The sequence below is a fragment of the Drosophila biarmipes genome, chromosome 2L (genome assembly GCF_025231255.1).
Source record: "Drosophila biarmipes strain raj3 chromosome 2L, RU_DBia_V1.1, whole genome shotgun sequence".
In the NCBI taxonomy this organism is placed as follows: Eukaryota; Metazoa; Arthropoda; class Insecta; order Diptera; family Drosophilidae; genus Drosophila; species Drosophila biarmipes.
In genome coordinates, this window is record NC_066612.1 from 14,878,530 (window position 1) to 14,893,128 (window position 14,599).

Consider the following 14,599-nt stretch of genomic DNA (forward strand, 5'->3'; position numbering starts at 1 on the left):
AGATATTCTCTCTACATGTATTTATTTTTTAAATTATATCTAAAGCGCCATTTCAAACACCTACCTTGTATTAAACCAGGCAAGCGGCTCTCCATTCAAATCCATTTTATGAATGAATTTTGTTTATTTGCCATACATATCCCACACTTCCCAGGTGGTTCCAAGCAAACGTTAAGCTGTCCAAATGGCTTGTTTAATATATTAATAAAAGCCATTCAAAGTCTTGCCCGAGCATCTCTAAAAGCCACCTAAATATGGTCATAACCATAAGCCAACTGTGGCCATTGTTCGCCACACAATTGGCATATTAAATTACCGCTTTTATAGCGCATATTTAACATAACACTAACGCAAACCGAGGCTATTTTGGGCCTCGGTTATCTAAACAGATAATTAAGTCCGCTTTGAGCCGCGGCTGTCTGCCAGCTGATTGATTGACTTTATCGGCCGTTCGAGCGGGGCCTTATCAACACTCCAGCGGAGTCAATCTTTTTGGCCCGGCCCGTCTCCGGCCTATCAAGATGCAGTCAGAAAATGCATAAAAGACGTATCTTACGGCAACGACAATAACAAGAGCCACGGCGCAGTACTACACACCGCAAGAAGGTAGGCAAGAGTCTCAGATTAAAACGAGTTCTTAACGGCAATCGTGTAGGCCGAGGAGTGCCATCTTTATGGACAGGTTAAGACAACTTCCTGCGTCCCTCGACCTCCCGTCGCCAGCGAGGAGTTACTTGATCGACAGTCCAACATGAAAACGAAACCAAACGGAATGACACACCACAAGACATTTCACGGTGTTTTATATAAATTAGTTTTTATTTACAGATCTTAAAGTTAGTTAACAGGGTTATAAATGAGCTGGAGAAGTTAACATGTTTTCTCGTATATTTTTCTTGCCTCCAGTGCTTTAACATTGCAAATGTAGGGTTTGGAAGTGCAGTGTTCTTAATACTTTTAGTTCTTATTCATTTCAAATACTTAAAATTACATTAAAATGTTCTTTAAAACAAGTACTTGTATTTTAGTTTTAATTTTAATTGAATCGAACATTTTAGCCATTTCATATAATATAACACAATTAATTTCCCAACTGGTCAATCAATTTCTTCGACGTTTAGAAGCAGACTTCCAGCCACATAAAATGCATCCCAAGTGTTGTCACATCTTCACGAATTTATTATCCCCGACATCTGGCATCGTTCCAGGTGTTTTTTGGCCGGTACTCTCAATCAAGCGCCGGGAATGATGGCCACCCGCATTCTGCAGTTTATGACACTCTGTCACACAACATTTCCAGGCGGCTGCATGCACGTAGCGACATAAAGAAACAATTTAAAAATGCATGTAGTAAACGTATAATTTGATTAATAGCGACAGCTAGAATGTAAAAAGTTCAAAAAGAATTATTCATAAATGTTGAATGTGTTAAAATGAATTATTTATGACATTACAAGCAAATCAAAGTTTGCAACAGTGGCATTTCAAAAATAAAATATTCGATTTTTTCCCATTTCGTTCATTACCTGCTCATCAATTTGTAATTGGATCCCATGTTATTCACCAAAAAAAATCTAGGCTGGAAAAAACTCTTGTTGCCTGAAATATTCATTGTTAAATGCTGTGAAAGAATTCATATTTATTGCTGAAATGATTTGTGTGAATTATTTAAGCTGAAAAAAATCGAAAATCAATGGATTAATTATGATTTCAGCTTCCACTCCATTTCCATTTCCAGATCCAGTGACCAAACCAAACCAAACTACAACAATAGCGCCGACGCCTGCGAAAGAAAAGACGGAAAAGCACAGAACACAGAACGAAAAAGTCTGGCCAAGAGTGGCCGGAATTAAACCTATAGGATTAGGTGGGCCTGGGGAATTGGGAGTTGGACGTTGGTTTCAACACCGCCACTTGGGTATTTGCTGGCAAAAAGAAAAGCGCAAAGGAAAATGTGTGCTAAAAAAATACAGCAAAACATATACATGCAAGCACGGAGCTGTGAAACACGCAGCTAGAGAAATACTCGGAAAAAGCCAAAGCTCCGGAGTTGTGAGCTGAAGCCGTAACTGCAGGTGAAAATGGATTCTGAAAATTGGGTTAATTGATGCTTAGTGTTTTGCCTCAGTGGCAGGGATGAGTGGGCGGGGGTGGTGTTATTTAGCGCCAAGTGGCTAATAGTTTTTGCCACCCCTTGTCGCTTGCCAACCGGAAGCGGAAACCGGAAATGCGCACAAGGAAATTCACACAAACATTGGCACACACAAAACATACCAAGTTTATGGTAAGAATTTCATGAATTCTTGGATTTAGTCAAATAAGTGCACATTTAAGCACACAAACTTAAGTAGCACAGCTGACAGGTTATTTTTACTTAGTGCTATCCAATTAAAAGCGTAATCCGCTGTTAAATTGTAATGAAATTAATGGTATTAAATCAAAAATATGCAATTTTAATGCAGTGTATTGATGCCTCCGTGCTTATTTTTGAACCCACAGTCACACTGATTTTACTAATGAATACGAAAATCCTAATTCTAAGCCCTGTAATCGGATTACACATTTCTAACAGCTTACTGCAAGGAATTTGATTAAAGTACCACGCATAAACGTCCTAGCAAATACCAAAATGGCAGCGTTGTTTTGGTGGGGGGCTAAGAGGTTGAAAGGTCAGCTAAACAGCCACGTAAATGCCATATATATATATGGACGGGTAATTAGCATTAACCCATTGTCGAATTATACACACCGGGACTGCCCTGTTCCGTGAGATTGGCAATGAGAGTGGGTGGTCCACTGCTCAGACTCCCGCCGCCTGCCCCGCCGGTGGAGGCAGCACCTGCACCACCCGCCGCAGCACCACTTCCGGCCGAGCCACTGGCAGCCGCCGGGTCGAGCGCCTGGGCGACGTGGAGGAGCAGCAGCAGTAGGGATGCGAAGGTGGCTCTAAGCGCTGGCCGCTGCCTCATCTTGCAATTTGGTATTTTGGCTATGTGCTTGTTGTACTCCCGCACCGGCATCAACATGTTCCATTGGTTGTTTCTTGGCTCCCTGGCTCCGATGGCGCTAATTATGCACGATGCCCTGCGAAAGAGGGGGATTTCAGTTAATAATTGATTGGCTTTGGCTTAATTGCACTTGTCTAATTGTGGCGGCAAAAAAGATCTATGGTGGGTAGAATCGTTTTTATGTAATTAAATTTAATTAGATATTTATTTCTTTGATTTAGTTTTTATGAAATGTTTTATTTAGTTTTGTATAAATGCATCGCAGCCATTTGCCACTCTACCAGCAGCAGTTGCAATTAATGTTCGTTGCAAGTTTATTGTTGCACATCAGTCACCCAAAAGTATCTTATGGTTACGCTTTGTATCGCAATGTTGCAGCACACACACACTTCGCCAACTGGTCGCAATTAAAGTTCCTGCAGTCCTGTTCAACCGACATCTGTTTGGCAGATACAAAATGTATCTCGACCGAGCCTCAAAATTACACATTTGGCATATAAATTGCTCAATTTCATGTACTTTGCCTGTGTCAAATTGTCATTATGCGGACGCACAAAAACACACGCAACGCTAATGTATCTTGCAGATACATTTGCTGAAACTGCACTTTTAGCACTTGGTCACGAATGGTGTGATTTTTTATGAAGATATCAATTTGTTTTTCTGACGTTTTATTTAATGGCCTTTTCTCCACTTCTCATCGAATTATGATTGAATTTTGTGTATCTGAAAATTATAACACTTTTTCCTTGCATTTCATGTTTTTATATTCAATTTGTATCTTCTTTTATGTGCACTTTTTTGAGAAATAAATCATTTTATTAAGTTTTAATTCGATTTTATTATTTAACACTTTAGCACTCGAACACATTGTAGGTGCCACTTTTTTATGAGATACCTTTTGGGATGCTCGTTCTGCAGGTTTTTCACTGTCTCAAAATTATCGATTTAAAACGCGTTTTGTTTCTCCAAAAATAAAAAAGATATTTGTGTACATATAGCACCTTGTGCTGGGCGGTATTTTCGCCGTCTTCAGTTCGTATCTCTTTGTTTATATTTATGCATTGCACTTGTGCCAAGGGCTTTCAGCTTTTTACTGTTTTCCTTTTTCTTTTTGGTTTTTCACGTTTTTCTCTGCTGGCGTTGGCGTGTGTGCGCTGCTTTTGTTACATTTATAAATGGTTTAGAGCGCACATGTGCCGCACAGCACCAAAACACACACGCACAGCTGTGGCTACAATTTGTAACTGTAGCGCATTTATAAACGCTGGCTGGCTGGATGGCTGACTGGCTGACTGGCTGGCTGGTGGCTGGCTCCTTGGTTCGATGTCCTTGCTGCTGTTTTCTGTTTTTCCGCCGTTCTGCTCTCTGTTTTCCAGTATTTCCCCGTGCTGCCGGCCCAATGTTTACACACGCTCAAGAACTTTTTGTTGGTCGTCAACAAACCATCAAGCATTTGCGTTATATTGCTTATCAGCGACTGAGATACGCTATGGTGTGCGCAGGGTAGGGGTCCTGGTCTTCCTTCTCCCTTTCGATGCGGTTTTGGTCTCGTATTTGATTTACCCTTCGGAAAAGCGGTGAACGTGCTCACATGCGGCCCGCCTGAATTTTCCAGTCTCAGTTCGCTTTTGTTGTTTCAGTCAATTGCCGCATTTTAAAAACGCATAAAATTGCTTTATGTTTGCCTTGCCAGTCGTCTTCGCATCGCATCTCTCCGCTCCTTTTCCCTTTTCGGGCTTATCCTCTGGCGTAAATTTAAGCAAGGCGCCTTAGTTAGGGGCCACAAAACTCGGATCGCACATGACAGACGTCGACGAGACGCGTTGGCGTTCGGATTTTTCCTCTTTTCCCATTTTCCTCGGGGCCAACAGCGCAGGCTGCACAGCTGCAGTTCAGGTATCTTCGGCGGTGTAAGTATCTGTAAGTGGTGCATAAGTGGCAGAGAAATGTTATTGATGATTTATTTGCATTTGGCATTGATATATGCTAATGTTTTTTCCCTCTTTCTGTGTGCCCGACTCCCTCGAAATACGGAAAAACAAAAGCAACCCAAAATGAAAAGAAGGTTCCTCACGGTTCCAGGCCATGGATTATGTTATCTTTAAACGCGGCGGCCTGTTGGCTTTTCAATTTTTCATGCCGCCGCAGCAAAAGAAGAAATTATTATGGCATTTTCCCCTCTTTTTTCTGCCCTGGCTTTCCTTAAAGTCATTTTTATTTGCATTTCGTGATTTCGAACAGACAGATAAGCCCGGGCAACGTTTGAACAAAAAACGAAGGAGAGGTACGCGCTGGCTGTGTCAACTCAAATATTTGATTTAATTCCCTGACATAATAATTAATCACTCGGCACCTTTTACGGGACGTGCATAACCCCGGGGTCTCGTTTATTTGTTTATAATTAAATATTATTTGGCAGTCCAAATGAGACAGCCCAGCCGAGTGGCATTTATCAGTCATTCACTTTGGCTAGTTTCGTTTTATGCTTCTTTGTCCCTTCCCTCTCCCTTTTGTTTAATGAGTTACAAATTTGGTTTTTCAGTTGTTTAATGGCTGACAGCATTATAGATTAGTGGCCGAAAGTTTTTCTAGTCCGCCACCCCTCCCTAAAAAATGTTTTCGTTTCCATTCCATGTCATTTGCATGGGATCTGGGAACCGTTTGCCCCGCGGCCCTTTTCGTCGTCCGTCTGTCGCCGTTTGTGTTTTTTGTACTTTGTATCTGGCTACTTGGTGGGCCCGCAGATACAAATGTATCTGCGAGTTTAGATGTGTGTTTTTCTGGGCTAATAGCTGGCTGCCAATGGGAATTTGTGTTAATTGTATGCTCGTTATGAATGTCCGTTGGCATTGGAAATTGTTGCAGAGATTTGCTTTTTTTGGGAAGATAGTCGGGCCATATATGATATAATTTATAGACCTGCTGGAGGAGAATTTTAAAATTTATATGGGAACATTTACTTTCGTTGCTCTGCTGTCATTGAGCAAAATGTTTTTTAATTTACATATATTTGATCTTTAATCAAAAATTTAGATATTGAACACAAATACTGTTACATAATGAAGAAGTTTTTAAATATATTTTATAGAACTATATTAATTTAAAGTTGCCTATTAAAAATATACCTGTTGCTTTCGTTAGTTAAATACCCTTTACTGTTTAGCCCAATTTTTGGATAATTTACTTAGGAAAATCTTGGAGGAAAAGTTTTCCGCTTGACGCGACTCAACTCGCTGGGCCGATTAGCATATTGGGAAGACTAGGGGCTCCCTAAGAGATTGCCTCACTCCGCATTAAAAATTCATGCTCTCAACTGGCAGGCCTTGAGATACATTTGAAATTCAAGTGCCAGGGCACACGCGCATCGCTAAAAGTGTCAAATTGGCAAAAGTGGACTTGGACCTGAAGGAGGAAGCAGAAACAAAAACAGAAACGTTCTAAAACAAACTTTTGATGCCCTCCGTGCCGACTGAGTGTGAGTGTGTGGGCCTGGGAGAGTGGGGTCTATAAGAAATTGATATCATTTATCAAACTGACACATACAGAAAGCGGCGCGTGAGGCTGGAGCGAATCTTTTCCCTGGCAACTTTTGCAAATGAGGCAGCCATTCGGCAAACGCCACATAAATAAACTGGGGATGAGAGGCCTAATTGAAATCAGCGTTGCGAGAGTAAGCGAGAAATACATAAATAATCGGACGGGATCGCAGCAGCTCTGCCACAAAATTAGTTCATTAAAGAAGTTCAGGCGGAATTTGCATACGAGCCGGAAAAAGCGAAAACGAAAGCCCCCTGAAAAGCCCCAAAAATGAAACGCATAAAAAGCGAAAAATAAATGTAAATTAAAGTAAACAATGCAAAGAGAGCTATCCGAATTGTTTTTTATTTCAGTTTTTCGGGGCCAAAAACCCGGCCCGCCCACTCGACAAAAAGAAAAAGTTCCAATTGCCAAAAACTTCAGAAGTCAGCAACATGCAACATGAATATCAAAATCGGAGAGGGAGCTGCTATAAAAGGGGTGTATAAAAAATACCGATGGGGGCGCTTGGAAAGTGGGCACTACTGTGTGTATGCATGGCAAGAGTGTTTGGGCCTGTGTATTTATATTTGTGTTTCGTGGAAACGAGTGCAGCAAATCAATGCCCAACAAACGGAACTATGAGAGCTGCGTGTCAGGGCCAAACACAAAAATCGAGTACTGTATGTAGCTGTAGCGTATATCCCAACGAGTAATTCCGGGAAACCCTCTCGGCGATCAGGCCCAGCCCACTTGTAATAAAAAATATTTTCAATAATAAAGTGTATTAAGTTGTGAAGTGCACACACACAGCGGCACACACTGGAGTGAAAATAAATGAAATGTGAACCATGGAAAAGCTTCGAAAAGCAATAAGAGTGAAAAATTCTCCTTCCGCCTATTCAGAGAACCAAAAAGTAACAAAAAATAAAGGAAAATATATACATATATATATGTAAAGTGACGCTGCCGCTGTATGAGTTGCGCGTAAATATAAATATTTTTTCCATACAAATACCGAAAAACGGATGACGGCGATGGGGAGTTACATTCCATGGAGACAACTCCGGTTTGTTGATTCTACGAATACGAATTCGAAATACGAACGAATCGACGAACGCATGAATGTGTCAATGGCTCAAAACGATTTATACAGCATATTAAATTCTGACATCAATGTTTGATTGTCCATACGTGAAAAGTAATAAAATGGAGGAGTAATGAAATCAAATAAAGTGTAGCGGCATCTAAAATTGATTTCCACTCCCCGAAATCGAAACTCATTTGGGTTTTCGATTGTGCGAGTGGTTTCACGTTTAAAGAGATTACATTGAAATTGAAGTGCCTGCACTCTGGAAATCTAGGGTTTCCCTCTTGCATTTAACTTTTCTTTTCCATTTTTCTCGACTGACCCGAGGCAACCATTGTTGTTGTGCTTGGCGGAGGTTGGGGATTTCGAGGAGAGGCCACCAAAAAGCTGAACCGAATTGGATTTAACCTCTTTTAGCCAGACTGCAGAGGTTGATGCATGGCAAAAGGGATTAGAACGGTTCTGGGCCCAGACACAGACCCAGGCGCAGATACAGATACACATATAGTATGTATGGCATAAGCCCACTCGCACACGTGCCGGAGGTGAGTGCCAGAAGGGATTTCTGTTATGCAGAGAAGCCGAATTGAAATTGCTGCATATGTATGTACTTGTTGATGCAGCGCCATGTCTCCGGGTTCCGCTGGTTCGGAATGCCTTTAGAAGTCTTTGGAAATATGAGAAAAGTGGGGCCCAGATTCATAACTTGGGATGCGACTTGCGATTGTCCCTTGAGGTGTCATCTGCAATATATTTTCTTGTTCATTCAATGGTAGTCTATATGAGTTTTATAGCTATTTGATCATAATTTACGATTTATGATAATAGGGCTAGGATTAACCTTTATTATTGCTTTAAAAGTGCCTCAAACGGATGACCAAAATCCATTAGGCCAAAATTCCATAATGAGCAGGTCAATTTTCAATTCTCTCTGTGCTTTCCACCACTATCTCCTCTTCCCCCTGCAAAGCACCTGCCTCTGTCCGAACTTTCCTTGGTTAAGGGGCATTATTCAAATGGCAGTCGTCCACAAATTATCGCGTTTCGCACAAGCCCGCACACCTGCCTCAGCATATGCTAATTAAGGGGGGCCAACTAACTGGGTCACGGGAATGACATCGGCGAATATGCATGTAGCCGGGCCAGCGGCACTTCGCCGGGCCCCAAAGAGGAGCATTATTATGGGGACGAAGAGATGACGCCTTGCCCACGGAGCCTGCGGAGAACTATCAATCTTGTGCGCGGCAAACATAATTCATAGCCGAAGGGGTTGGCTGCATGTCTCGAATCTCTTCTGCATTTGGCACAATATCCAACGCCCACTGATTTTGTTACACTGCAATTGAAGACGGGGTGTTTACTTACAAAAAAAAGGTAGGTTCAAGTAACCATATGTAGTGACCAAAAACATTTTAATTTAGACAGCTCAAATCATAGATAAATTAAAGACCTAAACTAGTTTGCAATCAAAATATATTTTAGTAAAATTCCTCAAATTTTAATTATTGTTTATGGACAATTTAAATCTCATTCAAAATATTTTATGACTCCACAAAAGCTTTTATAAATTATATCGAATATCGTAATGTTCTGTATTATGCTTAGATCTCTAAAAATGTTAATCCAAATGTTGGATCTTATTTAAATGTCTTTTAAATTGAAAGAATGTATTTAAAAAAGCACAAAGCTTTGAGAAATCATTGTAAAATATATTATACATTTGAAAAACCTAGTTCTTAAATTAAATTAATGATTTGTTTGCAGTGCTAGGGAGGCGCGGCTGATGTGTCAGTGCAAGTTTTTGGGACAAAAGGCAATGTCAGTTGCGGTTCTTTTAATGAGCCGCCAAAGCGTGAAAAAGCACAGCAATGCCGTCCGCCTTTTCCCCCAGTTTTCCTCCAGTTTTCCCTCGCTCTCAGCTGGCAAAGGCGAGGCTGGCTGTTAGGCAGGCATCCAGGCTGATAATTATGAATGGAGCCAACTGTAAACTGACACAAAACAAACTCAACCCACATGGGGCCATTGAGCTGTCAGCTGTGGCGACCTCGCTGATGCGGCAGCTACACCCAAAATGCAACGCCCCTGCAGAGGTAAGCAGCTTAATCGAGCTGCATCTACTAGCTGCATCTCCGCCACAGCCCCTAAAATACGGCTCCAAGCCCAGTTCCGAAGCACATGGAAAACCCATACCCAAAACCCAGGCCCAAGCCCCATCCACAGGCATGGCCAGAGCCATAGTCGGTGTCTGTGCCGCCGTTATCATTAGTTGCATCTTAGAGGCACTCAGCCGCAGCTGAAAAGCTTTCAGCCCCGTTCCCCGGCTCTACACTGGGGAAAATATTTGTTCTACTTGTATTAAAAATAATAATAATTTAAGCTTTGGAAATTATAGTCTTTAAGGATTTTATAACTTTCAACTTAAATTTTTGTAATACATAAAATGGGCTATCTGAAGATTTTTGTTTACTGGATATATAATTCCCAACATGTTCTGGTAATTTGAATCGTTTTCCTGTATAAAAAGATATAAATTAATTGATGAAAATGATTTTGAGGACAATTTTATGCACTCTTGCAAGGTAATATTACTTAACTATTAATGATTTTCCTCCTTCCTTTTTTGTTAAGATATTTAAGTTTAAATTCTCCCAGTGCATTAGCCATAACCATGCCCAAGTCAAGTGCAGAATGCATTGGATAGGCCAGAGGGAAAAGGAAACCAAGAGGAAGAGGAGGGGAAACCGAAGGAGAAAAGGCAGGTTCGCTGCTGGGGCTGAGCGTTTTATTAATTTATTGCCTTGACGATAGTGGAACAAATCTATTAAAATGCGCATATTAAGCCGAAAGCAGCTTAAGTAAATTACGCACTTATAGATGGCAATAACGAAAACGAATCGGGTTAAGAATCAATGGGGAACTGAGAGCAGGCAATCAACGGAGGGAATTAAAAAAGAGCAGGCCAAGATGCCAGGCTAAAACAAAAGTCAAGTCGTGGCTGTAAAAATGGTTTAATGAAGGCACTAAAACTTATGAAATAAAAGTCAAGTAGAGAAGGAATAGAGGGAACCGAGCTTAAAGTCGAAGTTATTGTACTCTACTGGTAGAACAAGATCGACATAAAGATAGAGAGAGGTAGCATCATAAAACCCTTGTGTTTTAGTACAAAAATTTGTTAAATTAGTTATTTTCAGAAATTATATTAATTTCTTAGTCATGTAGGAGAAAGATAACAAATTTTTATGAGAAACTTAAAGTTACTTTCCTTGCTTTTCCAACTCGATGACTAAATTTAAAACCAACAACTTTATGACCAGAAAAATTCGACTGAATTCCGTCCAATTTCGGGTATCTGTGGTCATTTTCATCACCACCTTTCAGGAAAGTGTAAAAACAAAAACGGATAATTTTTCAATGTGGCAGCGGACAATAAAAAATGTAAAACCGAACAAAAGCCGAACAAAAACTTATCATTAAGACCATAAATAATTAGTAAGCCTTAATGGCAAAGCGAAAAATGCGACCTCTGATTTGGCTCAAAAATTGCTTAATTAGTCACGCTTCCATCGGTAGTAAAATGCGTAAATAATGCATAAAATATGGCAGCTTTTTTTGGATGATAAACGTTTAGTGTGGTTTTTTGTGAACTGAGAAATTTGAGAAATTGTTTTCGTGTATTTTGTTTTTTCTCGCCTTTGTGTCGGGGTTCTTTATTTCGATTTTTACATTTCCCGCCAACCTGGGCGGCAGTTTATTTATGGCTTTGCATTTATTAAAATATATACATATGCCTATTCACGTATGTACATCCAAATGGGCTCTGCGTAACAGGTTGTCTCGTGGTGTGCGTTGAGTTATTTAATATCAATTAGGGAGCCCGCTCCAAAAGTGTCTGGGCCACAGCTGATTTCAAAATAACGACACGCATTTCACTTTATTCCTCGTCGGGTTCCACAGTTTATTTTCGGCCCAAAGAGCCAAACAAATGGCTGCAATTAGAACAATATGGCGAAACGCGCACAATTTGGAGGTTTACGCGCTCTGGAGCCACAACAAATGTGTGGCATGAGGTCAAATTGATCGGCCCATGAATATTGATAAATGATCGACACTCGATCGTTACCGAATGAGAACGGCCGAAGTTTTATCTGTATGTGCAGTAATTGCGTGACATTTGACTGGGCTCACTGTTCGCTTTTTATATTTATGCTTATTTAACCAAGTGTTTCGACAATCAAAGGGGAGACATGACATTGATTGATTGGAGGAGATATTTATATTATCTGGAACTGATTGTTCTGCTCTTCTACGAGTACTTTGGTCAGATTTTTCCAAAATTAAATAAAGAACTCTTAACAAAAGTGCCAATAAAACCAGTTTGATTGAACATGTTGTTGGCCAATCAATTCATTTTTTAGCTCGAAAAACTTGCCAACCGTATAATTAATATTATTTTGTACTACCCATTAGGCCCTTCACTAATTTGTAGTAAAGAAATCTTGCGCGCTAACAACATTTTCGCACCACAAAAATCACACGCTAAGTGAATTTGATTTGGCCATAAAGCAATTTGTTTGAAAATCCAATAATAGGACCACAACCACAATTCAGTTTGTGAATAGGCAAAGAATCGGCAAACAAGGGCCACAATGGACCTGACAAAACCATCTCATTATAAATTAGATGGAAATTAATTTTTAATAATTACATAGCCCCGACTAAGGCAGAAAAAAGCGAATGTATAAAATATATACAACTCGGCTAAAACTCTATATGTGCGGCAAATGTTCCACTAATTTGCGGCCTAACTAATTAATGGCTGCTGTTACCCTACTTGGCATTCTTCGGTATTATGTTTGCCGACACATACAGCAAATGCCAAATAAATAAATTGATTGCAGGCGCGGATCCATTGGTTGCGGCTGATTGAGTTTGAAAAACGCTTACAAAATATGCGCCCACTAATTGACAATTGAGCAGGAAGTACATAGTTGGGCCCACCACTACATCAAGATGTATTGTCTGCACTTCTCCAAATTGCATGATTGATAAAAGCGCTTTGGGTTCCAGTCGCAGGGCGTGGAAGCGTGCCAGACATTCCCGAGTGGGGGTGGAAAACTAAGCGGCTAACTGATTTCCGAAGCAAACTTTCAACATATTAAAACTGCACTTGCCAGGATGGATATTTTCCCCCATGCTCGACCATCGGCAAAGGAATGGCACAAGGCGCTCAAGTATGTTGAACACGCGTCAAGTTCCTGCGGCAAACTTTTGCGTCAACTTTTGCAGGACCAGGAGCCAGGACCCAGGACCCCCCGACGAAGGTGAGTTTCAGTTGGTCTGGGCACTTAAGATCCAACGAGAAGCGGACGCATTGACAATGGCAGCGGCAGAAGCAGAAGCAGCAGCAGCAGCGACGGCAGCAACAACAATAACAATAATTCTAATTAAAGTTTTCAATTTGAAGTTTCGACTTCGCCAGCCAGCCAGACAGCCAGCCCACCAATCTACCCACCAAAATACCTAGAAAGAGACTCTTATCGCAGCCAACGAACGTCGTAGGCGATGAAAACAAAGCCGGGCAGACAATGCCGGCGAGCAGACAATGGAGCAGCATCGAGTACAATGCAGCCCCAAAATGATTCCAAACCCAAAGCACTCGGAAAAAATAGAGGGCTATTATAACGAGTAGTAAAATAAAGTGTATGGTTACAGATATATATAATACAGATACATGAATGGTTTTGTTTTAGATTCGATTACTCAATAGTTGGAGTTATAAGTAGTGAGCACCTGCGTATTATTCTTAAAATTTATTGACTTGAAAATCTATATTATTTCTTATGAATCCAACAAAACCATTAAATTTTAGGATAATCCCTAGAAACATTTTCAAGACATTTTTCCTTGTGCATCGGCTAGGTGTAATCTAATAACAAATAACTTTGGGAAGTATTAATCATATTCCCCGGCGGGTGTGTGTGCCGAGTGTTTTGTGCGTGTGCTGCTCCAACTAATTATAAATTTCAATTGTTCAGTGAATGCATTTGGCTGGCGCTCCATTACGTGGCCCAACTTTGGCATGAACCCATCAAGCGTGCCTAAGCGGCTCAGACCATTGAGGCATGCACAGGGCCAACTAACTATGAATCATGCAACGATGATGAAGCTCACTCCCAGAGTCTAAGACTCGCAGCCTATGTTCTGCCTTTCCTGATAATAATAATCTGCATAATCAACATCATAATGCATCCAGACAAACACACAGCAGCTCACACACACAGCGGCGGGCTGTCTGGCAAAGGGCTTTTGGCCAACGTCAAAAATAAAATCTCAACAAGAGTTGGCAAACAAAACAATTTAATAAACGAAATTACATTTTTGGAAGATGTTCTGGTAAGGGGAAAAATTACACTTCAAATGTGGATGGGAAAATTCCAAAAGGTTTTCCTCAACCCCCATTTTTCATAAAATCCATGGGGAAATTCAACTAATGGATTAATTCTCCAGAAAGTTTTATGTCGAAAAGGTGATATTAATCTTTTGCTAAAGGCAAAAATTCATATGAAAATTAAATAAAGCTGGCAAGGCTAATATCCTTAAAATTCTCCAATATTTGAAATTCGACTTCGATAAAAATCTATATATATACTAGAAAAATGGTTCACCACTTTTGTTCATTATTTAAACATATATTCTAGCGGTTTATAAACGTCTAAAAAGTTTCGAGCAACATTTTATATATTTGAAAGCGTAGCATAAAATGCAATTCAGTCAAAGCAGTGAAGTTGGCAATTTTACACATTTATGAAAAGTTTGGAACATCCTCGAGCAGACCTGGCTAAGCAGATTCAGGAATGGAGGAAAAAATGCTAGGATGAGTTTGCGGCAGGGATTGTTTGCATATGTGGGTGGGGGTTTTTGTGTGCTGAACCAAAGCTGCAACCGAAATCATTAAAACCGGTCGCAAAAAAAAATATAGAAA

The 14,599-nt window shown here is 40.4% G+C and overlaps 1 protein-coding gene and 1 long non-coding RNA gene across 3 annotated transcripts in view; one reads left to right on the forward strand and one right to left on the reverse strand.

The window, feature by feature from the left end:
* Positions 1-1,002: 1,002 nt before the first annotated feature.
* Positions 1,003-14,599, reverse strand: part of LOC108033735 (uncharacterized) — a 73,629-nt gene continuing 60,032 nt past the window's right edge. The window contains exons 2-4 of one of the 2 annotated variants that reach the window (XM_017108286.3): positions 3,907-4,929; positions 1,527-3,084; positions 1,003-1,304 (exon numbers count right to left, since the gene is read on the reverse strand). In XM_017108286.3, the coding sequence (XP_016963775.1) occupies positions 2,724-3,026 (303 nt within the window). In that variant the 5' untranslated portion in view covers positions 3,027-3,084; positions 3,907-4,929 and the 3' untranslated portion in view covers positions 1,003-1,304; positions 1,527-2,723. The remainder of the gene's footprint in view (positions 1,305-1,526; positions 3,085-3,906; positions 4,930-14,599) is intronic. The other variant, XM_017108287.3, reaches the window with a different exon arrangement.
* On the forward strand, positions 6,372-6,875 carry LOC127010640 (uncharacterized). The gene is made up of 2 exons (XR_007763363.1): positions 6,372-6,486; positions 6,557-6,875. It is a non-coding gene; the product is annotated as an uncharacterized LOC127010640 (long non-coding RNA).